General features: G+C 30.9%; 1 protein-coding gene and 1 non-coding gene across 2 annotated transcripts in view; both read left to right on the forward strand.

Annotated features, from left to right (window-relative positions):
- The first annotated feature begins 675 nt into the window (after window positions 1–675).
- On the forward strand, window positions 676–757 carry TRNAS-AGA (transfer RNA serine (anticodon AGA)). Its single transcript has one exon. It is a non-coding gene; the product is annotated as a tRNA-Ser (tRNA).
- An 11,514-nt stretch (window positions 758–12,271) lies between these two features.
- Window positions 12,272–27,399, forward strand: part of LOC108547994 (acid sphingomyelinase-like phosphodiesterase 3a) — a 103,845-nt gene continuing 88,717 nt past the window's right edge. The window contains exons 1-4 of the mRNA XM_017900746.1: window positions 12,272–12,329; window positions 23,404–23,477; window positions 25,489–25,557; window positions 27,221–27,377. Coding sequence (XP_017756235.1) covers window positions 23,420–23,477; window positions 25,489–25,557; window positions 27,221–27,377 — 284 coding nt within the window. The 5' untranslated portion in view covers window positions 12,272–12,329; window positions 23,404–23,419. The remainder of the gene's footprint in view (window positions 12,330–23,403; window positions 23,478–25,488; window positions 25,558–27,220; window positions 27,378–27,399) is intronic.

Here is a 27,399-nt window from a genome sequence, read left to right on the forward strand (position 1 = left end):
CCACGATTCACGAAGAAAATATCAGGCGCTTCGAATTGATTGTACGTATCGACTTCTGACAACTGTTCGTTTAGAATTGATGCATTATTTTTAGATTCGTGATATAGTCTCTAAATATTTGCTATATAACAGTCCATCTAACTGATTACTGACTTGACACCGAAGAGGATGACGACGAAACGACGATGACGCTCGAGTACGTTCGATCAGTCTCATTTTCACATATTTCGACTCATTTTTGACAACTTTTCCATCGTTTCTCGGCAAAGTCATAAAGGAATCTTTTGTTCCTTGGAGATGCTTTTATAGGTTCTGAAGGAATTTTTTATTTCCATACAATGGTAAAAATGGCCTTTTCTTATTATTCTTTTTTAGATTTGAAGTGAAAATAATATCCTTTATTCTGTTGCTTGAGATATGAATTGTAATAACGAGATGGAGATAAACTATAATATTTGTTATCCGTAGATCACAGAATATTCTGTATTTCTAATCTTAGTAACACTAGCAATGAGTAAAGATAGAAAGCTTTTAAAATATTTGAAATATTAATTTTTAAGTATATCGAATTACTAGTAATGAATTAAAAACTACATGCTCTATTATATAAAGTATTGTTACAAAGCATTGTTATATTCAAAATATTAATTTCTATATTTTAGTCAGGAAACGGCAGCAGTCGTGGCCGAGTGGTTAAGGCGTCTGACTAGAAATCAGATTCCCTCTGGGAGCGTAGGTTCGAGTCCTACCGACTGCGATAGAAACAGGAGTGTAAAAATTGCAGGAAAATTAATTTTTCGCAATATTCAGTCTTTCAACAGTTGTCTGATTATTGTTATTTATTTGCATGAATATTATTTATTTCACACACACCCAAAAAATTATAATTGGACTGGAAATTACGATTTGTGTTCTAACATATTACTACTTACGTTTTACCACAAAGTATCCTCTTTAGACTGAACAATTGCAGTTATTTTAAATTTTCTATATATAGCTACTTTTTAATAATTGCACAACGAACGATCAGACGACATAGTGCTGTGATATTTTATTTCGAGTTGAAATTTTTACATAAACGTTTCAGAATTAACTGCAGCAATTTTTCATCCCTACACCAGGATATTTACATACGGTAATCAAATTTTACTTGAAAAATTCATAAAATATTCAAACTCTCAAACCAACCTCGAGACAGTAAATGATAATATATCGATTGACAGATTAGTAATAATATTTACATAAATATGGATAAGAATTAGAAATGTTTCTCAAAAATATCTAATATACATTGAATCCCATTAATATTCGTGCAAGAAGATTTAGAAAATTAATAAATAAAATTTATATTTCTATGAACTGTAAGAAGTGTTTTATTATATTTGAAATCGATCAATGTAATAATACTATCACAAATAGTAAAAGAAAGCAATAATTTCTGAAGAAACGCGTGTCTGATTATTATTGCCTCAATCACTGTATTTTGAATTATCTATTCCAATTTCTTTTCACCAAAATAGTTGAGCATTCCAGGAAGTCATGGAAAATATCCCTTGACCCTCTTAACTGCTCACGTTTGCCGCTCTCGAAATAGTTTACACTTTAGCAATAGCTGGTTCAACAGACGCTCGGAGAAACTTAAAAACCACCCACCTCCATCTTCAACTAGACATTCTCAAAACACATTCCCTCCAACACAGTCAATAACAAATATAATTCCAACTCCGACACAAGGCACTTTAACTCACAGGAACACATCTCAATAAATTATCGTCTCAGAAGAAAATGTTAGAGACTTATGCGATATTAACGTAGATTTTTATACCCATGCCAAAATGGACAGTGCAAATAATCTGTTAAAATGCCAAAAGCCCTAAATAATTCTGAAACACTACTCTTCGAATATTAACCATATAACTTTTAATAAAGGACATCTCGAATGCACATAAAACGAAACAATATTTTATTTTAACATTTTGAACTTCATAAATTTTCTTTGTTCGTTAATGGAGTAAAACTATAATACATGTTTGCAACGAGAGGCTTCGACAGGACAAAAGTTTCGTTTTGAAGAAGGAAAAGTTAATGGTATTGGTGAATTTGTTTATTCAGTAGCTTTTCTGTTTTTATCTGTGAAAGCAGCACTATATAACATATTGCAGATTGTCAACACCTCTATAATAACGTCACTAGAATGCAAAGGGTTAATATCGTTTATATATATGTATATAGATACAATTTACAAAGATGAGCATATGATTTTAATGTATATTCATATATGAAAATATTACTGGCAAGTGACATACGCATGATAACTAAAACATTTGAAGCAATAATGATGTATATAGCAAGAATTTTCAAGATCATATCAGTCAAAAATGGAAAAAAGTACAACGATAAATATAGTAATCACAATACATTTATTACGAGCATGCATTATTGGTGGATCATAAAATTATTCGAATGAAACTTTTAATATTAATCGGAAATATTAACAATTTCAAAAATAAGAAGTTTCAATACAGGTGTGATTCATTTTTAGTTGCTTATGATAGTCTTAAGATGATTTTCCACTTAACTCACTAGCGCCACCACGAACCATATCTCCAATGAATGTTCTGTAAATATCGTACAAGTGGCTGAATTATTTCCTAATTTTACAGATATAATATTGGCACTTTCTTCTTATTAAATGGATCATATTGTTTCGAGCATTTCAATTGCTGAACATAGTAAATGTAAGCAAAGATTATAAACTTTCGTGTAAACTGCAATTATATAAGGAAAACTATGCAAAATGCAGTTAGGATTTCACGGAGCAACTGAAGATTTAATATTTCTAAAGTTAATTTATCTGCTGATCGATAATCGCATGCTAAGAATTAAATTTTGACTTTCCATATTAATTTTAACGGAAGAAAAATAATTACTGATAATTATCTCCGCTGTTAATTCTTTCGTCAATTACACAGTGTATATACGCAGTACGTAATACTGTGACCGCAAAGAGTTTACACTCTTATCAAAAGAAGAATCGAATTAATATGCATTCAGGAAAACACGGAGTTCAAACAAAAAGCGAATCAGATTTAGGAAGAAAAGAGAGAAAAGGCAGAAGAATGAACGAGCCTAGCATTAATTGCGCGTAATGCGTGTTTCGTATCGGGTTATTGCTTAATGTATCGTGGCTATACTAGTAGAGATAGTCACGAAACCGGTATATAATGACGATCCCCAGGGTGTGATTAAATCTGTTTCGTCGTTTCTAGTTTCCAGGATTGGTGGCATCGATATGACAGGTGGACACAGTGAGCGAAGAGCACGACTGAAGGTCGAAGGAGTTGCGACTCGAAACGCGTCGGTAGTAGAGCCTCTAGCGTCCGTAACCGGAACTAGAATTAAATCCGTAGGCACTTTACACGTTGCGAAAGTTTGCAGACTGTTTGAGGCAATTAAACCTTCTCAGCAATTCGATTCGAGGGGCATGCGTGATTGTCGAGTTTACTTTCGAGTTTCGCAAAGAGAACACGTGTAAATACGACGTTCGAAACAATTAAGGGATCGCTGTTTCTGAATGACTTTGTAGACGATCGGTGTTACGGAAACGAGAGGATTCCGAGAACCGTTCGACGCCGTTTGCTAGAAATTTTCGATTAGCTTCTGACGAATTTATAGGGTATCGAATGGGAAGTACCTTTGTAGTTCGATTTAATTATACCAATAACAGTACACGATTTTCGGATTAAAATTGCCTATTTATATACTTACATATTTACATATAAAAATATAGTCAGTATACAAAAATACGATATAAATAGATGAATTGAATGTAATTGATTATGGTATCATGCATACACATGGAAATAATAATGATTCTACGTTGTAGAGCATATGTATAGGGAGTTCGCTTAAAAACTTTAAATCTATCAGCTGTATCACAATTTTTGAAAACAAAGCATTCGAATGCATGTATGTCAAGTATTAAACAAATGAAATACCGCACCAAATACTTCACCTGAAGTAAAATACAAGTGCTAGGAACGTAGGTTTGGAATTATAGAAAATATCTGACTTTTGAATCTCAACTTTTGAAACATTATATGCACACATATGCATTGACGAGACGAAAGCATTTTGATGCATAAGTCTAAAAGAACATAAATACTAAATTAATACTGAAAATGTTCCAACTGGATATTAATATAAATTAACAAAGGTACGTTCGCATTTAGTATTCTTCGAATTTTATATTTATCGTCTGACATTTTCGTAATTCTTTCCATCCTTTTTCAACAGTTACATAATATTTTAGTTACATTACCATTTTCGGAATCTCAATTCAACGTGAGTATTTCATTTGTCAAAACGACTACAGGGCATGGCTAGTGTGATTAAAATAATACAAAATTTTAAATAAATATTCAAATTTATTACATACGTCTATATATACCGGATAGATTATTTAACCGATAACTGAAATTAATATTGGTATTTTATTACAGGTAAATTTCATTTAATGAATAAGGTGACCAATTTCAGAGAGACAGAAGTAAATGAATATTCGGTTGAAATGTTATTCAAAACCAGAAACAAAACAGTTGTGTGGGAAAACGTTCAAGTACCCTTACAAGCAGTGATTTCAAACAAATTTATCAATTCAAATAAAGCCTTTGTACCTATAGAATAAATTTCCAAATAATATCAGAATGTCATAAACAACAGACGCTTCATTAAAAATTTGAAACTTAATTATTTCGTATGATTGCAACGGATTAATTTCCTGCATAATCTTTCAAATGCTTTTAAAAAGTATTTAAATACTATTAGTAGAGCAGAAAATTCGTGCCGTTTTAAATTAAAATGACGTGCTGCTGCAAAATATCGTCGATTTTTAATCAGATCATCGAAATCCAATAGCTACACCGTACGAAATATTGGAAATGCCAAAATTAAACGTGTCGACGAAAGCTGTGGAACGAAGATTATACGAAATTCGGTTGACACGTTGCAAGATTGCACGCAATGTATTAAAAACCTACATAAAAGAAATTTAAGAGAATGAGAAAGGAATTTTCTTAATTCCTGAATAAATCTTATAATACAGAGATAAAAGTTAAAAGTAATGAAGATTAAAGGAAGACAGAATCAAAATTTAAAAATCTACGGGAATGCACAGCTTAGACTGACAAGGAGAGTGCAAGTCTTTCGGGTCATAGATTTAGTTGAAACTTTACAGGTTTATAGATTTAGTTATCCAGTTTAAGAGAATCTTATATATCATTATAAGGGCAACTAGTCAATAGTTTTCGAGAAATTTATGATTAGAGTTTCATTATTGCTTTAATTACAGATTTATTTCGAATATTTATCAAGTGTCGTTGTGGCCTAATGGCTATATCCGAAAATTCCCAATTGGTGGCAATTTTCGGATGTTGCCGTTAGGCTATAATGCCACTTGATAACTATCGATAACTATTCGGAAGAAATCTCTAGTTAAGAATAATAAAACTTTAATCATAAATATCTCTAAAACTATCGAGTAGTTGTCCTTATAATGATACATTTTCTTGAACTGCATGACAAAATCTACAAACCTGCAAAGTTTCAACTAAATCTATGACCCGAAGGACTTGCACTCTCCTCGTGAGAGATGCGTGTATCAACATCATTTTGAAAAGGAGTAATATAGAATTATAAACATTAATTCATTTTTCTCTTATTAAAAACAAAATCTGATGTCGTAAAATAAAATTCCAATAATTCAGCAGATACGGCTTTGATCATATTCACGCAAAATATGATTTTTATAACCATACTTTATTGGTTCGTCGAATACCGAATCGCGAATGAACCGCGATCATTCGAGAATCATATTTAGCAGCAATAAAGATGTCATCGTGGTATTCATTGAGTAGCAGCATCGAATTTGGACAGTTGAGGAATATGGCTGCGGTTACAGAGAATGAATTTTCTAACAAATTAACATTCTGACGAACAGGTTTACGAATTATGAAAATTACTGGCGTGCAAATTTGTTAAAATTATGGATTATTGAAAGATAATATGTTAATTTCAATCCTGTACTAGGAGTTCTTTGAGATACAAAGAAATGATGTACACAGTTTAACTTATTCATAGTTCAGTTCGTGTTATATTCTGTCTGATCAGTAGCAATGAAGTTAAATCCGCGAGTTATTCAAAGCTTCAAGATTAGTAAAATGATTAGTTTACTTGTTTAATGTGTTTTCTTTAGTTCGGTACAAATTTTGTTTCAGTATAGTTTAAATTGTTACAACTTAGGTAAAAATTTGTTCTCCTTAAAAACTTCTAAGATGATCTTAGAGAATTATACTCTTTTTAGTGTGGTATTAGATAGTCCAATGATTTCGTAGCTCGGCCTCCTAATGGTGGGAAACTCTTAAAACTAAGGAAAGTTCCTATTGTTAAATTCATGAGAAATATCTCACGAAAAGTTCTTAATAGCTGTGATAGGCATGTATAGAAATTATCTTTTTAACTTCTAACTGAGAAGCTAGAAATCGTTTTAAAATATATACAAATTTTGATCCGTTAAAAAAGATCTCTCAAAAGCAACATAAATGAATGTGAATGAATGTGAAACATCAATGAATCTAAGTACCAAGGCACATATCAACGAAAGTAAGAATTTTTTAAGACTTAAATACTAAAATACATGGAAGGTTAGCATAAAATTTATAATTGAAATCAAGAATTTATGAAGTTTATTAAATGCTAAGGATCCATTAAATTAATAACATGGCAGAGCAAATCTTATTACGAGTTAGAGCTAAAAATAATTGAAAGTATCAATAAAGATCTTGCGAAAAACCTTATAAATAGTATATCGTGATGTTTAGAGGTTTATAATTATTATTTACTTACAATGGAGTATATTTAGTGTTTCATGGTACGTTCATTTTTGTTCTTATATAATTAAACAACTCATTCATTGAGGACGATTTATTCATACAGAATAATAATAAATTAATTTCAGTTAGTATGTGCTATATAGATATCTTACAGACTAAATTGAAGTATGCAATATTAGTATTCAATTGATAACGTTTTAATACTAATTTAATACTTATGTTTGTCCTCGAGTGTATATGTGTGTAATAGTGTCTCATTTTAGTTTATTAGTACAAATTACACGTAAATTACTGGCTGCACGAAACAGTAGTTACGATAAGGTTGAATTTTTTCTAGGGAGACATAATCTGATGTAATTAGACTTTTCGTGGGTGGACGCATAAAGAACATATGAAGATTAGCGACGATTTTATATATAATATTACGTATTCTATACTGCATTAGTCGATGCAGTTTGTCGTTCTATTTTGCTTAAACATCTTTTTCAAGGATAAATACCTTTTTTAAAATAAAATATGCACAGAATAATAAGACCAATTCAGCCATATATTTCATGTGTGTCTTTCGAAGTAATCAAAACAGTATTTTACAATTAATATTTAATATATGATACTAGTAATAAATATACAATTAATATTCACAATTAATATTAATATCGAATTAATATTTAAATTACATTTAATATTAAATTTGTATTTCAATTTTCATATTTAAGGAAACTTATTACTTTAGTCGTTTTACTTCACAAATTCTTTAATAAAATATCATATGAAACAATTTACTTGATTTTTATTACACTTTATTATTTTGTAGAAAAGAAGATCTCGTTTCTACAAGTAGATAAATATACCAGTGACTCTTTGCAACATTAAAATTAAAGTAGCTTTTAAATTAATGATTTTTCGATATACGAAGGTTAAAACGTTTTTCATTATTAGAGAACAACGAGCTGCGAATAATATTAACAAATATACGTTTCTATGGAAATAAACATCGGTAATCTTCAAATGTTCTCTATGCTCACCTACAAGAAAAACTAATTATATCAGTTTATATCGTTCTACAAACCATGTAATTTTATGTTAAACATTTCTTCATATAGCAAAAAGTTTACGAGTAATTTGTAATATTAGAGTGAAATGGAACATCTCTTTACCATTGTACATTGCTACTAAGATACGTGTACTTTTATACTAAAAATTAGAAATATTACTAATATCAAAGTGACAATACTGCTAATTATTATTAATGCCTATGACTATATTATTAACCTTTTGCAGTCGAGAGGTGATATTCAGTCACCATTTCATAAAATTTGGAAGATCGATATTAATTAATATATCAAATTGAATGTAATGTAACAGTGCGCGAGGTATCGAAATCAAATAATTCTACAATTCTATTATTATACAATTCTTTATTTACTGCTGTATCATCAGTTTTTTAATAGAGAATCTTTGAATTTCTACTCTTCTTTAGCCAAAAAATTCTCGAGTGCAAAGGGTTAACTGAGAAAATAGAATGGATATAAATAACACATTATATCTGCGAAAAAAAAGAAGTGTTTGATTCTCTGTTCATTTGTGTATCTTTTACCATTTAAAAATACTTATAAATATTTATTTAACATAAATATTTCTTTAATATCATACGCTATACCACACAATTACAATTATACATTTGTGTATATAAATATACCTATGTATATAATTTATAACGTAAAAATGAATAAACATTTGAAGTGTCTGTTAAATTCTTTGAAACAGTTTCAAAATAACTTATTTAAAGTATTCCAGAAAGTACGACGTGTGACATACAGCTACGTATTTCACAAAGAGAAAATCCTGTTGAACTTAATTTACGTAAAATAATTTAATATTTACTATATAATTTCTGTATGAAATATTTCATACATACTCTCCATAAATATCCTTTATAATAGCTTGTTTTATAAAAATAAAATTTTCTACTGTTACACAATTTGTTTCCCAAAATATATTAAAATAAATAAATATTGATGGAGAAATTTCTGAATATTATACACTACCATACAATTTTAAAGTCAGAAATTTAAAAATATGGTAGAACTTAGTACGAAATACATAAATTTCTCATTTCAACTAATTACTTTTCATTAGCACATTTTCACTTTTTGATATCTAGACTTAATTGACACCTTTCTTCATTAATAAATGGTATTGTTCTCAATTACTTCACATTGGAGTATGTCCAATGTCAAATTTAAACTGAAATGTATACATGCAAACGAGGTCCGGATAATGGAACATTCAGATAACAGAAAGTTCGGTTAGCGAAGTACTTACGTATTCGGGTAACGGGGGTTCAGATAAGAGAGATTTTACCGTGATATTTCAATGGAAATATGGTTTTATGCTATGAGAACGCATTAATTATCGCGTAAGAGATGTGTCTCTTCTCTTTTATGAGGAAAAAGGGAATGAGAGATAAGGAACGAGGAATTCTTCAGATGAAAGAAGAAAGCGTATTGCGATCTAGCATAAATTCTTCGGTGATGCTTCTTATTAATTCTGTGCTTCAGATCTAGGAACACTGATGGTCAGGTCGAAGGATGCACCATTTATGCGAATGAAATGATTAGACGAGAACTTTTGGCAGTTGCTATGTTGATGCAAATCCTTCTGCTTATGGATGTAAGCGATTCACTACAGTAATATTCCAGTCCGAATCACCTTGACATAACTTCCATTCTTGGGTTAACGTGTGGAATATCCTGCAAACTATGCGTTCCAAGTACGTTAACGTGTATTTAGCAAATAATCGTATCCAATGTGATGATCCCGGGACGAAGTAATGTTATAACGTACAATAACTAATGTCACAAAAATGAAGATTTGTGACTTGCTGTTGATCTACCATAGTTTGGTACATAATACAGTGCTATTAATTCCGTAGTCACTCACGAGAAACTTTTCAAACGACTTGAGCTTCAAATTATTAACAAATAATTAACAATTTAGATTCAAATACCCAAGAATAATATTGCATTTGGACTAACACGTCAGTATTGGAAAAACGTGAATAAAACTATAAATAAATTCGATCACAAATATGAGAACACTGAATATCGACTTTTAAGAAAATCAAAGAAAATTTTTGTATTCAAGAAAATAGGAGACATGGCGTTTATAGCAATTAATGAATAATTAATGACAAAGGGTAGAACATCGAAATAAATTGGTAACAATTGATGTATATGGAAATAATTTGCACTTTCGAATATTTATGTTACTTTCGTAAATATTCGATGAACTTTTCAATACTGCTTAAAATTTTTTCTAATTTTACCCACGTGATATAAACATTTAACTACAGCGCTATTTTCGATGTTTGAGTCCAACATTTCTATTTATGAAAAATCTGAAAACCTTTTTTTTATTTACGAATACTTTTGCAGGCGATTGTGCCTGTTGCGATTACCGTATAAAAACGTGTACTTTGTGCCACCTATTTTAAACATTTATTATGTTTTTATTTAATTTAAATAAATTCCTCCTTTATTTTAGAAAATCGTATCCATTTCAGTATTTTCTTCGTTAGAAGTTACAAATTTAAGTGCTGGAATAAATTCGTGAGGAACTGTATATAAGTAAACTAAATATGGTTTAAAATCCCTTTGACTGCAAGTTTTCAAAAATAGGAATTTCTTGTATTACCAGCATTCCTTTAAATATAAAATGCTGGCTAGCAATGAACTAATATTACGATATCAATATTAATAGCTAATTGTAATTTACGTTCTTATGTTCTTGACCAGTGAAATATGTCATCATGACAATCGTAGAATTTTTAATATTCAAGTTGAATTTAGTATATTTTTAATAAAATTTTAAAGGTCTTGACATATGTTCAATTGTACAAAATATAACTGTCGTCCCTTTAATTACCGCATATACATGTAAACTACAGTGCTTGTCATTCCTCTTGCTAGAGTAAGAAGAGGTAAATAAAAAATATATAAAAAATTTTTGTTTTTAATCTTCGAAATTGTACAACGTCGCAAACTTATCAGAATTTATCAAAGTTTATCAAAACGTGCAAACACGTTCATGTAGAAATTTATGTGACACTTCGTGACTAGAAGTTAATGAGTTAATTTCATGAGTAACGTTAATCAACCTACTTACGCGGCAGGTAAGCTGAATACTTTTTGCTCTATTGACTACAGTTTCGTTTGCAATTCAAGTGATACGATATTTATAAATTATACGTTTACTGGTAAATGATAAGGAACTAAGTAGCCGTTTAAAAACTTATTTAAGTTTTTCATTTTCTGAGGTACATAAGCTCAAAGCAAAAATAGTACGAGAAGATAATATTTCATGTAATAATACATAAGTGTTTTTATAAATACCTTTATCTTTTGAAGAATTAATATTAACATTAATAGTGATATTGACGAATTAATATTGATCAAGGAACTAATATTGAATTAAAGGAATTAAATGAAATATTTATGACGAAAGTCAAGACCTACTATATAAAATAGAAAAATATATTTTAAGTAAGTTAAATATCTTTACAAATCAAAATATTTGTTTAAAAGTCAAAAAATTAATATAGTATTTCATGCAATGTCATCAACAATAAACCCTCTCTAATTGTTGAATTAAAAAAAGAAGAGGTCAAATTAATTAATTAGTTAACATTTCGTGTAAAATTAATTTTGACTATTCTTTAATATGCAAGTTATTATCATGTTGAACTAGTTATTGTATAGACATGTTTCCTTTTATAAATGGTGTCATATAGATTTGCATAGTTTGATAAGATATCGGTACATGCACTAATATTTAACCCAAATATTTTAAGCCTTATCTGATACTTTGTTATAAATATTATCATTGTATACGTTTATTTAGAAAATATGTAATATATAGACATACGTTTACTATAGAGTAATATAAAATAATTCATTTCTAATATACCTCTGAAGATAAATTACTAAAGTTTTGTACATATTTGTACTCAAAAATTTCTAAATAAGTATTTTGTTTTTCAATTCCTTCTCAGTAAAAGAATATTTCATAAATAAACTGTAGATTTAGCTGGTGTCAGAAAATAATATATATAACCTTGTATATTAGTAATTTCATTACTTCTTTCTTCAATTTCTGAAAATTTATATTAAAAGAATTAAACTTTTAATTGAATTGAATTAATTGAATTTTAAGGTTAAGAAAATGATGAAATAAGGGATTACGTAGGAATAATTGATAAATAGTGCTATTACTTCGTATAGTAGGGGTAAGGCGTTTAACAATATAATGATAGCACCGCGTACATATAATTGTATAAATATCGATCCTCGACTCATATTGAGCGTTTCGTTTAAGTACATGTGACTTCGTACACTAGTGAGCACTTGAATAGACTCGCCTGTTTTTCTCCAATACATTGTAGGTAGATATGTAAAAAATAATTATAAGTAATGCGAAAGAAAAATGCTTTTAATTTTTCATTTATCAAATATTTATTACACTCATAATTAGTGGTTGCGAAACGTTTATAGTAGGCGAAGTTATAATTAAAAGATGATAAGATCTATTTCGAATAGCTTCTCTTATGTGTACTTACATGTATATATGAATAACTTCCCTTTGACGTTCATTAAATGTACGCTTACATGTTTAAAATTTTATTGAGTAATATATAGTGTGTTTTTTGCTTCGTTTTTTATAACATCAGTTATTTTTGTACTATTTTTCATCAATGTAAATTTGTTTACGAAACTCGTTTTATATACATTATATAATATTTCGGAAGAAATTTAAAAAAGTTTATGTTAAACTAAAGTAAACAATAGAAAAAGCAATTCAAAATACAAAACTACAATTAATAACTATATTCTGGAATGTTTGTCATTTTCCTGTATTTAAAGACAAGAAATAAAATATGTTAAGAAAACTGCAAATATAAATGGAATGTGTTAAAAAATCGTGAAAAAGTAAATATATAAAGTGTCATACTTCCATTATTTATTTATTTTAAAATCAATCTTGGTTTTAGCATTATTTACTATAACATTAATTTTTAACATTGAAGTTGATTGAATATATTTATATAGTATAGCCATACAATAATTATTTTTCGTTTCTTAGTATATTGAAGAGTATGGAATATTGCGAGATTCCCCATTGGTATACTGAAAATTAGTTTTCCTCAACTTGTTTTAAAGTATATTTAGATACGTGTTTAAACCTTGTCTGCTTTTTATAACAATCAATTCAATAAATCTACAGTAGGAAATTGCACCATATACTATAACAAAACAAAGGTATGAATAATGAGAGATGTTTTATTCTATCTTCTGCAGATCGTATTAATAACGCACACACACGTACCGTTTGTGACAATTGATCCTTTTTCTTCATGCGAGGAGATTATTCCATATTCCTGATCAATCCATCTCACGAATATCTGTGTAATTCAATACAAGCTTCAATATTATGATTCTTCATTGTAAATGAAGAGTACCTTGCTGTTTCCTTTGTTTTATACATGGAATATATTTTATTCTTCGTATAATATTGAATGTCGATATTGCTGCTTCAACTTTTTGATTATATAATATCTTTGCAATAAATAATATTATAATTGTTATACATAATTAGTCTAATATATATTTATTCATAGTAGATCTTTTCGTTCTATATTATTACCTTTTCCATTCTGAAAGTTTATGGAAGCCATTTAATAGAATCTATTCGAGAAAGCCTAAAATAAACATTCTCACAATTTTCAGAGTATTTAAAAAAATGAATAATTATTGTACTATTCTATTTAAATGTTCTTTCTCTCCTTTACATATTTCTCACTTTTCTAAGCATATACACTTAGTGACATAGGTCAGAAATAAAGTAATGCTCGACGAATTTTTGTATATTCTGTATCTTCTGAGACACATAGATTGAAATTACTATTATTAGTATTATTGAAAAAATTATTATTCGTTAATTTAAAAGATGTCACTTTTAATTTCAATATATGTGTCTGGAAAGATAATTAATATGTGAAAGTTTACAAACGATTACTTCGATTTTCAACTTTCATCAGTATGCACATACATAAATTTTATGCCATTTTTGGTAATTTTTCCCATAAATGAACGAAATGTAAGAACGACTGATGTTCTTGATAACTATGCAATTAATGGTCGCAATTCAGAGAAAACTTCAAGTTTCATTAAAAAAGAAAAATTCTCCTTTCAACTTTTTTAGTTTCAAGAAGGTTTCTTTATTTTTATTGGAACTTTGAACGTACATTGTATTAGGTTAGGTTAAACAATTCTATTAGGTTAAAGAATTATATATGCACGATTTCTTTTCTTTTTTTTAAGAGCATTTAGGTAGAAAGGAGGAAGCAACACTCAATGTTTCAATGCTGTTTTCGTGTTTTTACATACAACCTTGTAATCATGCAAAATACAGCAAAACTATTACTCTAAAAAATATTTAAGCTTTAATCCTTTGTCACTCTATTCAGAAAGATTTTCGAGAAATAGTCAATTAAGAATTTAAAATACAGCTGAAGTTTTAAAAGCTGATTTCATTTTCTCAAGAAGAATTCTTATTCATTTTCATGTATAACCAATTGCAACCATTATAAACACAAACTGTCGTTAAAATCAGTACCTTTGGAATAGGTGAATTTCCTTCTAACATAGCAACCACAATCTTTCGCACACCACTGTATTGCGAGTGTTGTGTATAACTCCTTGTATAAATTTTACGAACCATTTGGACAAGTTGAGTCTGTAATGGTTATTTAACGGGCGAAGTTCGCGAAAACTCAAGACAGTGTTTCCCAGATGCGCCAAGCATTTAAACAACAGTTAAGTCGGGGTTACTATCACCATAGGCTTCTTCGATATTTGGCAAACATGACACCAATAGGGTCTGAGCAACAAGAGCTGTAACTACCCAAGCAGATAGGAAAATGGATAATGGTAATACGTATAAGTCATAATACATAAAACTTTAACGCGAAGTATAGGAAATGTATTTGGAATATAGGAAATGGAATACAATCCTTTTGATATTGACTATCAAACACGGAACAAATGTTTTTGATTTGAAAAGTTCGAACTAACGTTCAGAGTTTGAATATCCTTTTCCTTTGAAGACTTTTACTTTTTTATTTTCTTTGATATTCGATGACGGTATGCAATCCATATTAACACAATAAATGTAATAACAGTGCAAAGAATAACAGCAAAAAATTATGAAAATAACAACAATCAACAACAAAATAACAACACTAATATCAATCATAACAAATACAAAATTTATAATAATAGAACTGGAAATTTATAGTAATTGACAGTACTGCGTAATATAATACATTGAATAAGAAATTGAATCGTATAAAATAAAGATTTTTTATAGCTTTAGTTTGATGCTTTATTCAATAATCTAATGTTAAATGTTTATACAGCAGTGGAATGTATTGCAAAATGTTCAATACCACTGTTTGCATTATTTAAATCGTATCAACAAAAATTCTTCTGTAAGTTGTGTTAAAAATTTAATTTCATAATCATTTTGAACTTATTTTAATGTTCCCTATAATATAACGACGCAAAAAATATTTAACCGTCTTAAAAAGTACACGATGATCTTTATCTCGCTATGAAAATAGAATATTTTTGAAAATTTTTTTATCATCGCTCATCGTACTTTTAATACCGACCAATAATTGTCCAGAAGGTAAATTTATCGGTGAAAAATCGTGCGTCACATTATGTACACAGAATATAAATAAACATATACAATACATATAAAAATGTATGATTGTGTATATGAGTAAATTTTTTACTCTTTCGGTAAAACGTTATCGTATTTCTGACAAATATTCACATCAATATAAAAAAATGTTTATAATTAATAACGGAACAAGTATACAACAGTGCTCTTACATTTTAAATAAAAATCACAATCTGTCTATATTTGTTAACCATCGGCAATAACGAAAGTACAATTTATCTATCTTTATATTCAAATGATTGAACGAGAAAGAAATTCGTTGATAATTTAGAAATTTGTAGGAAAAAAGACCAAGATAGGCTTTCAGCGCGATACAGAGGGTACATAAAGTTGAGCCAGAAAGAGGAGGGACCGAGTTTATTAGCTAGAAGTTGTAGCGAGTTAAACTTGGCAAATGTAGATGATCGTGACCGATTATCTCGAGTTTAACGTTGGAATCCATCGAGAGTGAAAATTTGAAATAAAAGGTAGCACGCGGTCACGAAAGCCTAACAGCTTCGTTATGTTTGCACGTAAATAATAACAGGCAAGTAAAAGGAGATTCGAACGACCGTTCAATATTTTCACTGCTTCAAGTATTCATCCAGAAGTTAAATATTGACGTGCATCGAGTTAGCGCAATTTATGCTCCGATTCGTAATTCAAGAATTATTTAACCAATGCCCAAGCTTCGAGCATTTGGTGAAATAATTTGTAAGTTGCAACACGTTGTCGGGATATTTTTCAGAAGTTTTTCTTAATTGATGAAATATGAACCAGTTTCCTAAAAACTTTTGAACTCGAACAAAGTTGCTCGACTAGTCGTACGTAGCAAAATGTCCAAACGAGCTACCAAAAGTGTCAAGAAATAATTTTTGTAGATTATAGACCATGGAATATAAATTTCGCACATGTTTTCGGAGAAATAAAGAATATTATGTAAGTAATGCAAAAATATATATTATTTAATTATATTGATTTATATTATTTCAAAAATTCTTCAAATTTTACACAATTTTTATTCTTACTCTAATAATCTCACCAAATAATGTTAGAATATAAATTATAATTCGGAAAGAATACTAATATTAGGAATTAAATAAGTTTTAAGAATTTAAAAAGTAAATATTTCAATTAATCAATGACGTGGAATTTTTATAATTGAATTTATTGTTCAAGAACCAAATTCAGGTTTTAAGTTTATTTTTTGGCACTCTTTGAACATTAATAGAATTTCAAGATTTTGAGAAATAAAAGTAAATCCTGAAGTTATAAAGGCAGTAGAAGTCGGCAAATATAAATCACAGACTTTAATGAAATTTACGTTTTATATAGCATTTGAAGAAATATATAACGCGTTCTTTTTACATCTACCGAAATTTGTACTAAAGGTATAAAAATAGTTCCGAAAGTAGGGAGTTAAAAGCATTTACGGGTAGATCCTACGTGAGATAGAAAAAGCAAGGCTTAGCAGACTCGTAATACGGACAGCAAAATAGTGGAAGCCAAGTTTAAAGCAATATTTATAGTAAAGAAATAAACGAAAGGAAGGTTAACGAAAATTTAAAAAAATTGTGATTTATGCACATTTGAATGTAGGAAAGCATATTTTAGAAATGACTAACGTAAGTTTAGAAATATATTTTAAAAGTAATATGATTAAAATAATATAATAACGAAAATGTGAAAATACATTTCTATTTCAATAAAATTCAACAGCTATTTTATCAAGAGTAATTACATATTTTTACTGGAAAATATGTTACTCGTTTGGTAGTCTCAAATAATTAAAGAAGCTTCAATTATTCAAATAATTCATTAGAAGTTACTATATTTTCGATGGTTTCGCTGGAAAAAGTTGATGAAAATGAATTAATTCTTTGTGGAAACATTATTCCACAATACTTTTAAACCCCTATACAGAATATTACAGAAACGGTAGTACAACTGAGAAGGGGGTAATTCTACATTCAGAAACGAATCCAAAAAAACAGAAAAATATTTTTGTTTCGGAGCTTCGTTTTCAAGAAAGTCGACTTTGAATATTCACCGAGTACATGTGCTCTTAATTAGGTCTTGCAATTCGATGGACCATCAATACATCAGCATCGGTGGTACAACCGAAGAGAGGATGATTCTGCATAAAAAAATAAATCGAAAGTAGAGAACAAAATTTTTCCATTTGAAGCTTCGTTGTCAAAAAAGTCGACTTTGAATGTTGAAGCGTTATCAAATACCCTGATATACTGATGGTCCATCCTCCTTAGTTAAAGTTACGTGTATCTGTACTTTTTCGACAACGAAACATCGAATGAAAAAATTTTATTCCTTATTTTCGATCTGTTCTTTCATGTAGAATCACGCCGTGCTCGATTACATTACCGATATTCATGTATCGATGGTCTATTCATATAAGCCATAGCTAAGTGTACGCGCACTCTGTGAATATTCAAATTCGATTTGGTCGACAACGAAGCTTCGAATAAAAAAGTTTCATTCTTTTCCTTTCGATTCGTTCCTGTATTTAGAATCACTCTCTTCTCGATTGAACCACCGTTTCTGGGACACCCTGTACATATATAACATAATTCCATGATCCTGTAACATGTTAAACGTTCGTAAAGACTCCTGCAAGTAATTACAAGCGATCCAGCAAAATAAAATGTTCATGAAAGGTCATAGGAGCAATTTGTCACTATACAAACACGCTGAAAAGTTGCATATAGTTAAAGTTGATATTCATCAACGGTGATAAAGTTTCGAGGAGTATTGTCTCCGCTTAAGGAAGAGAATTTTTCCACGGAAAAAATTCCACGCTAACGACTGTGAAACTCATTCACGATATTCGACCACCCTCGGAAAGTCCGTTCGCGTTTTCCATTGACGCGTATCGTCCCAAACGTTGCGTATTTATGCGCTTCAAGTATTGTGTCAGCTCTTTGTTATGTCGTCAAACGATCCCGAGCAGCGGTTATTGGTTTGTCGACGTTTTTACGAGGTCTCTCGTTGCAGTGGGAAGAGCCTTGTAAAGTGTTTTATGATGCGCGTTTCCTCGTCACGGCTCTTTTACAAGACACATCGTTGTCAACGACCTTCGAAATTAAATTTCAGATTAAAATTGAAGGCCGCTATTGCTGATGGTGTTCCTAGTACAGAACAGACCGCTGGTGGATTCATGAAATTTCATAAGGTACCAGTTTCATCAGAACTCATCCATAAAATTATATTAATTCTTGTCGATTTCGATGACAATGAAATTACCGATGTTGTGGATCATTTTGAAAAGTTCCGCACCTCTCTATTGCATAACCGACTACAGCCGACTGTAAAACTTTTGCGATTCGACGATTTATATTAACCGGTTCATAATTAACACGTTACTCGAAAACGCTAAATAAAATTTAATTTTCTTTTTAAAATTTTTTTAACTAATAACGTATCAAGCTTGGCATATTCTTGTTAAATTAAATTGAGAAAGAAAATGAAAAATAAATTGTTCTCAATGTTTTTTGAAATTAATGCAATATATGCACATGTTACAAATGAACTTACACAGTGTGTCAGGTCCTTAATAATACAAATGAATATTAACCCTTTGCACTCGAGAGGTGACTTTCAGTCACCATTTCATAAAATTTGGAAGATCGATATTAATTAATATATCAGACTTAATGTAATGCAACAATGTGCGAGGTATCGAAATCAAATAATTCTACAATTCTATTATTATACAATTCTTTATTCACTGCTCAAAGAAGTATCGTTAGTTTTTTAGTACAGAATCTTTGAATTTCTACTCATCTTTAGCCAAAAAATCGTCGAGTGCAAAGGATTAACTACAATTTACATTTCCTTTTACAAATTTTACTTGTTAATATGAAAAATGGCTGCGACAGAATAATAACACAGGTACCAAAAAATCAAATCAACGAGATTTTGTTTTTTGAAAGTGCAAGGCTTCTTATATATTTTCATGCGATGAATCCGAATATGGAAACAAAAACTGCTTACCATTTTAGGTTTATGAGATAAATAAATAAAAAGTTTTTTATTTATTTTTTCCAAAACCTTTATCAATTGCTTTGTGTAGTATTAACCTTCATGTGTAAACTGAAATTTGTATATACTCAAACTTCGAATCAAAAAATTTTATTCTTTTCTTCGATTCGTTTCTGCATGTAAAATCATCCATTTCCCGGTTGTGCTACCGTTGCTGAGACACCTTGCATATTCTGTTCCTACTAAAGCTAACAAAAATTTCTTTTTCATTGAAACTGAAAAAGAAACTGTTTTTGTTGAAACTAGAAGGAAATAACTATAAGTTTTATATTGTTTAATTTGATTTATCGACGTATGTTACCAGAGTATGATGTTTTATTTGTCTTACGAAGAGCAACACATCAGACTTCGTGATCACGAAAAGCTGTACATTTCGATTTTGGTCTCTAAAACTAGCACGTTTCCATTTATGGCGACGAAGAATAACGTATTGTGCTTTTCCGCTGTGAAAACTATTACGTTTCAGCAGTCCTCAGAGAAAAGTATCACGATTTACTTCTAGCCGCAAAAGTAACATGTTTCGCTTCTACAGTGGATCGAAAAAGTATTGACACATTCACCTTTTCTTTTAATATCTTGATGTATTGAAGTGATATATTAATACAACATATATCATATATTTCTTTGTCGATCTCGAAATAAAAATAGTGGCGAGTACTATATTGCTCATTAAAACGAACGTCAGCCTATTGTCCAAAAATTAAAAAATGAACGTTCACGATGTTTTGTGGTAATGATTGGCATAGATTTTAATATATCTTGATGCAAAAGTGCATGATGTTTGTAAGAAAGGATGAGTGCAGCGAGTATGCGTGAAATGTTTATGTGAGCGAATTTAGGTTGTATGAAAAATGGGTATGTGTGTAATGTATGAAGCATGGTATGGTCTGTATATTTTTATTTAATATATGATAGAAGAGAAAACAAATGAGAGAATAGTGGGGTAGGCGAGTTAGAAGCGAAAATTCCTTGAGAGAAGAAGTTGAAAGAGCGATATCGTATAAACTTGTGAACAGAAATAAATATATTTCATTAATAATTTTTATTCCACCCACTAATATTGTTAATTAAGTGTTTATTATATTCTTGTCACCTAAGTATACACTTATTAAACAATACCATAATTAAGGGTAAAAGTTATCGATGAAATATAACTTATTTCGTTTATACTTTCTCACGTTATTCGTACTCACGTTTGCTCTTAATCAATTTTGAATTGTAACTGACCTGTTCAAATGCTTTCTCATTTGTTCTCTTTTCTTTCATACATCACATAAATATACGCAGTCACACGCATACTCGATCCACTCATTCTTTCTCGCAAACATCATTTATTTTACATCAATATATATATTAAAAATGTATGTCACCCATTACCACGCATGTTTCACTCATGTAGATAAATTCGTTTAAAACCAAAAGAAGACATTTTAAAGATTTGTCGATTTATTATGCATTCGCCAACCTTCATGAAATCGTTATGTTCCGTTAATGATTTTAACCTGTAAGAATTTATCATAAATTAAAAGTTCGATAATTACCAAAAATCTTCGCGGCCTGTTTGTAAATTGAAATTTCCAAATTGAAAGTCGAAATGGAACATGAAACGAATGAAGCGTGTTACTCTTCTCTGCAGTATTCCAAATATGCCACAGTCCGTGGCGAACTGTGAATCGTGCTCGTTATCATGGTGAATATCAAACATGCTTGTTTTTGGTGGAAACAACGGAAGTACTTTTTCTCATAACGGATTGAAATGTGCTAGTCTACGCAAGACAAATGAAACATACTTCTTTTTGTAAAGCACCTCATTATTATCGTTTAATGCGATTTCTTTCTTCTTTCCCGTTTTTTGTACCGAAGCAGTTGGAAAATATAATTGCTTGTTTTTTAAACGAAACCTCATTGTTTCCTATTTCTTTTAATACCTCGCTTTTCCGTGATATTCTGAATAAAAGAGATATTGCAATAAATTACTATTATTAGAAAATTATTATTATCAGAAAAACTAATAGTAATTAATCACTGGTATTAAGCTAGATTATTATTATGAGGAAAAGTGATTAATTTCATGAAATATTTTTGTTGAAGGGGTTATAACGCAAAGGAATAGTAATAAGTGGAAACGGTGGAAAAACTATATAGATCTTCATTGAACGGGCGAACGGTTAGAACTGGCCTGTTTAGGGCCACGCAGGTCAGAAAACAGGAGACAAAAGACAAAGTGCAGGGGAAGGGATCACTCCCATATCTCTAGGATGTAGAGTTTACTTTACTGCTTAGTTTTTACTACAAAAATTTTCAAGCTCGTATAATATTTATATTAATGTCGTAACATAACGTCGAGCTGCTGTCGTGTTTAGTGATAGGTATTGCATTTACAGTTTAAAATAATTTTTGTATTCTTACTTACTGTTTATGTTGCTTGATAATGCCGTTTGAATAGTTTTATGACCATGTTTCAATAGGTTCGTTATTGTAATGTATATTTCATAACTACCATACGTGCTATTGTATTCGCTTGTATTCATTTTATAACATAATAATATGATCTTGATACTTGTATCTCATAGAAGTTACAATACTACTTTTAGATCTTTAGATTAACATGCATATTTCAACTGTTTAATGTTTTAATAGCGAGCGTTCAAATACTTTCGTGAACTAGCATGTGTACACTTCATTCAATATGAAACATTACAGTTTCCAGAATTGTATCAAATCACATCAGTATAGAGTTACAGCGCAATGAGATTTATATACTGCAATTTTATCGATTCCTTCACTTCTCTTCTCTTCTTCCCTGAAATAAGAGAAAAAATGAACTAAATTTTGCGTGAAAAGTTATCAGCAGCAGATCTCATAGCTGAATTTTGCTATTCAGAACGGGGGGTCAAATTCTTATGCAGTCGTTAAATTTGACACTTTTCTCGATTATAAAGTAATTTAAAACACATACAAAATGACTGAGTGTGGCGATTTTAAAAAATAATAAATTCGAGGATTGGTAGCTGTTTTAAATAATAACGAAGACTATATTTCTTTCTTTCTGTACCCAGTTTTCTCCCTTTTATTCTCACGTTAGATCTGTAACTCATTAAGGTACATTTCTATATGGAGGTTTCTGAGAATATTATTTCCTAGTAATATATTGTGCTCATTATTGTGGGTTGGCTCCTGTTGGAATTATTTTACTTTTCATTTTTACCCGTTTCATTTTTATGTGAGCCAAATCAAAACAGTTCCAACTGTAAAAAATTACAGATGGCATCTGTGTCCTTCTATAGTGATTCCGGAAATGTAGTATTAGTTGAAAATAACATCAGTTAGAGTAAAAGGAAAATCTTATGTAAAATTTTTGAATAAACGTTTCGTTAAAGATTTGTAAATAAATATTACGTACAATATACTAAGAACATCCCCTGTACATTTCATTTCGTTTCAACCTTTCTATTTCAATGAAATTCAACGTTAGATTTAACGAAAACAACTATTTAATGACCAAGCAATTTAAAACACGTGAGAAATTAATGATAATCCTGAAAAATGCTTAATGTCTACGCTCACGATATAAAATCTGGTGTTTCAATATAAAATCTAGGCTCTATTCTCAACATCGATTTCACATTAACCAATTTTATTGCTACATGATGAATTTTCGTGATTGCAGATCCAAACCTGAAAAGATGATTCGTGACTATCTGATGCTGCTGTTGTGGCTGTGCGTGGTACAAGGAAAAATAGGTAAATGTATGCGTGTGTATGCGCGTAGATGCGAGTGTTCTCGCGACCGAGCCATTTTATCCACAATTCCTCGTTACGTGCGTCTGCCATCGCACGCGTTACTTCTCGTTGCATACAACCATGCTCGCGACTAGGTGAATTATTAAAACGGGCCAAACTTTCGACGTCGAATGTGGGTCGGTGTTCTTTGAGCTCGATCAAGACAGAATTTATTCGACAGTCGTACATTAACGTTCCCTCGTTGTTACGGTTAATTATGGACCGAGTTAACAAGCTGACGTAACGTACGACCACTAACGAAAATGTTATAATAAAGTTACCGGGTTGACGAAAATTCCTTGACCCAATTCTCCACGTGAAATTTCCTTTCCTTTACGTTCCGTAAAGTATTCTGTTTGAACTGAAATTACTTTGAATGCTGGTACAGGTACGATTACTTGTGAAGTATTTCAATTTAGAAACTTTCTGATAGGGAATATTTTACTTGAGAAAGTGAAGTCAAATTTTCATTGGATCGTGAATGAAAAATAGCGGTTGAAATTGAATTCACTTCTTCGGAAAACATAGTTATTTCGATCTTGCCGTTGGATTCGCGAGTACTGCCTGCAATAATTAACAACGAACTTTATACTCGAGTGACTTATTAGACTAATTGTCAGCGAAGTTATGGCTTATATAAATTAGAGATTCGCAAGAATTCCATTCGAGTGTTAGTTTACATTTCACGGAAAAAGAACCTTCATCGTTCAATTCGATACCTATTTTAAAAATGTCCTTCATAAAAGATCCATTTAAATAAATCTCGCGTTTTCCATCAGAAGATTTAGTACGTAACCTTATTCGATTCTCCGAAAATTGTTAAGTTTAATATGATACAAGTAATTACCAGATTCAATAATTCATAATACGAAGTTAAAGATATACCTTTTACGTTAATAATAAAGTAGAACAAGATTCATTTTATCGTTGTTAAGTATAACAAAGTGTATTTTCCTTCTGTTATATAATATTCTACAATGAAGGAAATTGAAATTAATGGAAAACAACGTTGCTTGATAAAATTCAAGTTATAATTACCGTTATGACTAACTGGTTATAATACTTTTTAATGAAGCGTATAATTAATTACCATACGAAATGCAATAACTTTTATTCGTCATTTTACACATTATTATGATCCTACAGGCAGCAGTTGAATATTTTCCAGGTTTTGCTTCGTTTATAAAATTTCGCTTAACAATTCATACATGTACTTCATTATTCCAGAAAAATAGTATATTACAAATTACAGTTTCCAAAATAATTAATAACTTGTAAACAAAATGAAACAAATTAATTTTTTCTATAACTGAAATATGACACACGTTCTAATACAGTTTGAAAAGTTGATCAATCTTTTATCAATTCCCTGAATGAATAGTAAAATAATACTTTGTGTAATTTATACAGCAAAAAGAATTTCAGTAAATGAAAAACTTCTTCGACGAAGTTTGTCACGGTAAACAACTACTTCAATGTTTTAAACGCAAGAAATTTCCATAGACGACTCTGACTAATCAATCCTAATTAAGAAATCAATTCGTTCGAATTGGAAAGATCCAAGTTTCCACGACAATCTAAAACTCGCGTGTGTTCGTTTGGATAAATTCAGTCGAATGATTGGATCGATGATCGATTTTAATTACTTTGCAAAGTAGCTCGGTCTCATTTAAGAAACGGATCATGGAATTAATTTAAAACAATCCGGCCGTGTTCATACCCCCTTCCCGATTTGACCCGATTTCGATTCCACGCGGAAACACGAATTCGTCGAGGGTAGGAATCGAATTCGCTCGAAACCGCGCCTTTCCTCTTGCGTCAACCTTGCAGTTTCACATCCTTGCCCCGATGCGGCGTAACGTCGACTCGCAGAATCGGTAGGAAAGAAACGATGAATGCAAATGCGACGGGTCGGATGCAAATAGAGGCCGAAACGCAGAAGGCGCGACGACCCCGTTCTCTCTGCTTCCAGGGTATTTCTGGCACATCACCGACATCCACTATGACCCAAGATACTCCACCCAGGCGAACGCAGAGACCGGTAAGTAGCTTCGTTTTATTTCCAAGGTATATGCACTCTTTCTCTATTTCTTATTGTCATCATAGGCTTACTCGCAAGTGTTCCTGAAACGTCAGGTTAAATCGGTTGTCTGGCTATTTCGAAAACGTTCATAGGGGTGGTTGTGGTTTAGAGCTGATTCCTGTAATGGGTTTCTAATGGAATCTGGAACTGCTTGCTCGGTTGATGATTAGAAATGATCTTGGGTATACGCGATGATATTAATCGAAGTTATAATAAATCTATATGTAAATAAATGTACATTTACAGTAGAACGTCGATTTCTCGATTTAATCGGGAGACAGATTTGTTCATCGGATTTGCGGTTAATCGACCTGAAAGAAGCAAATTCTGGATTATTTCATAAATCGATTAGAAATTAAAAATACTCGTAAATTTATATTCTCGATTATTTTTATCTACGTACACCTGTCACTCGTGTTACAGCGGTCTTTAAATCTAGATTTATCTAGGTGTATTACCCATATTTCTTTACTTCAATTTTCTATTGAAATACAAATACGTGACTTACTTTACATTTGGATAATCATTTGTAATTCAAAAATAGTTTAAAATTTGCATAATCGTCGTGCGGATAATCGATATTCTACTGTATTACAATAACAGTATAAAAATGATATCGTATGAAACAATAGATATTAATGGCTTCGAGTAGAAGTATTGAGAAAGAATACATATATCAAACCATAATAGTATAGAAGTAAAGATACACGAAAAAATAAGTATTAATGGATATTGAAAGAGGATATCGAGAATATTAAAAGAGGGTATAATTATAATAATAGAAATGATATGTGATAGAATGAGCGATACGTATTGATTACCACGTAAACTCGTCTTTTAAGTTCACCGAAGTTATTAATCTTGAATCGGTCTGATTATTCTGTAATCTGTAGGAAAAGATATTCAAAAATTTTGTGACCTAATTACCTTCGTTCATTAGATATATGTCAGAGGAACTCGTTATATAGCGTCAATTATCCTTCTTCACTTTACAGACGATTTTAATGAACGATTAATCAAGTACCATGACTCTGCTACTTAAGCCAAGTTTTTCGTCTCGTTACTTGATAGCCTTCAATGTCACGAAGCTACTACTACAATCTCCTCTTTTAATATTCTTCGCGAGATTACACAGTGCAGTACTAATTTTCCACTGGACACACAGAAAAATCTTGCGCTCTGTCCGAAAATATTCAATGACATTTTTTCCTCCAGCGTCACAATCCCTGTACAATACGCCTGTAAAGTTTTGCCAAACATTTCAGGAACAGAATGTATTCAGCTTCCATTCCCTGCTCCCGGTGCCTATATTTTGCCCGTTCCCGTCGCTATTTACCGATCGTTTTAAAGTACCTGGCGTGTTTGGTTGGCACGGGGTTTGCATGAAATAGCGCTACCTGAAATTGCGTCCCATACCAAGCACGAGATAGGGCCGACTCCGTGTCATTTGGACGTTAGCGAGGCAATACGTGACCGTCCGCTGCGTTGCTCCCTTAATACGAGCACCACGTTCCCACGTGCTCGTTCCCTCATTTCTGCCTTCCCTCTTCTTTTTCCCGTTTTCTCTCTTTTTTTTAATTCTTCTTGTTTCCCTCTCAGCTTAGCATTTTCCTGTTTCAAGCATGCTGGAACACGTGGAATGGCGTGAGCAGCGGCCGGAAGACGCCCGGAGAATTCGGTGACTATGGCTGCGACTCACCCTGGGCCCTGGTCGAATCGGCAGCGATGGCGATGACGACTCATCACGGTGAAGGAATCAAGTTCGTTCTTTGGACCGGGTAGGTTTGTAAATTTTAATCG

Source organism: Eufriesea mexicana, unplaced genomic scaffold, assembly GCF_001483705.2.
Source record: "Eufriesea mexicana isolate 0111107269 unplaced genomic scaffold, ASM148370v2 scaffold1357, whole genome shotgun sequence".
NCBI lineage: Eukaryota > Metazoa > Arthropoda > Insecta > Hymenoptera > Apidae > Eufriesea > Eufriesea mexicana.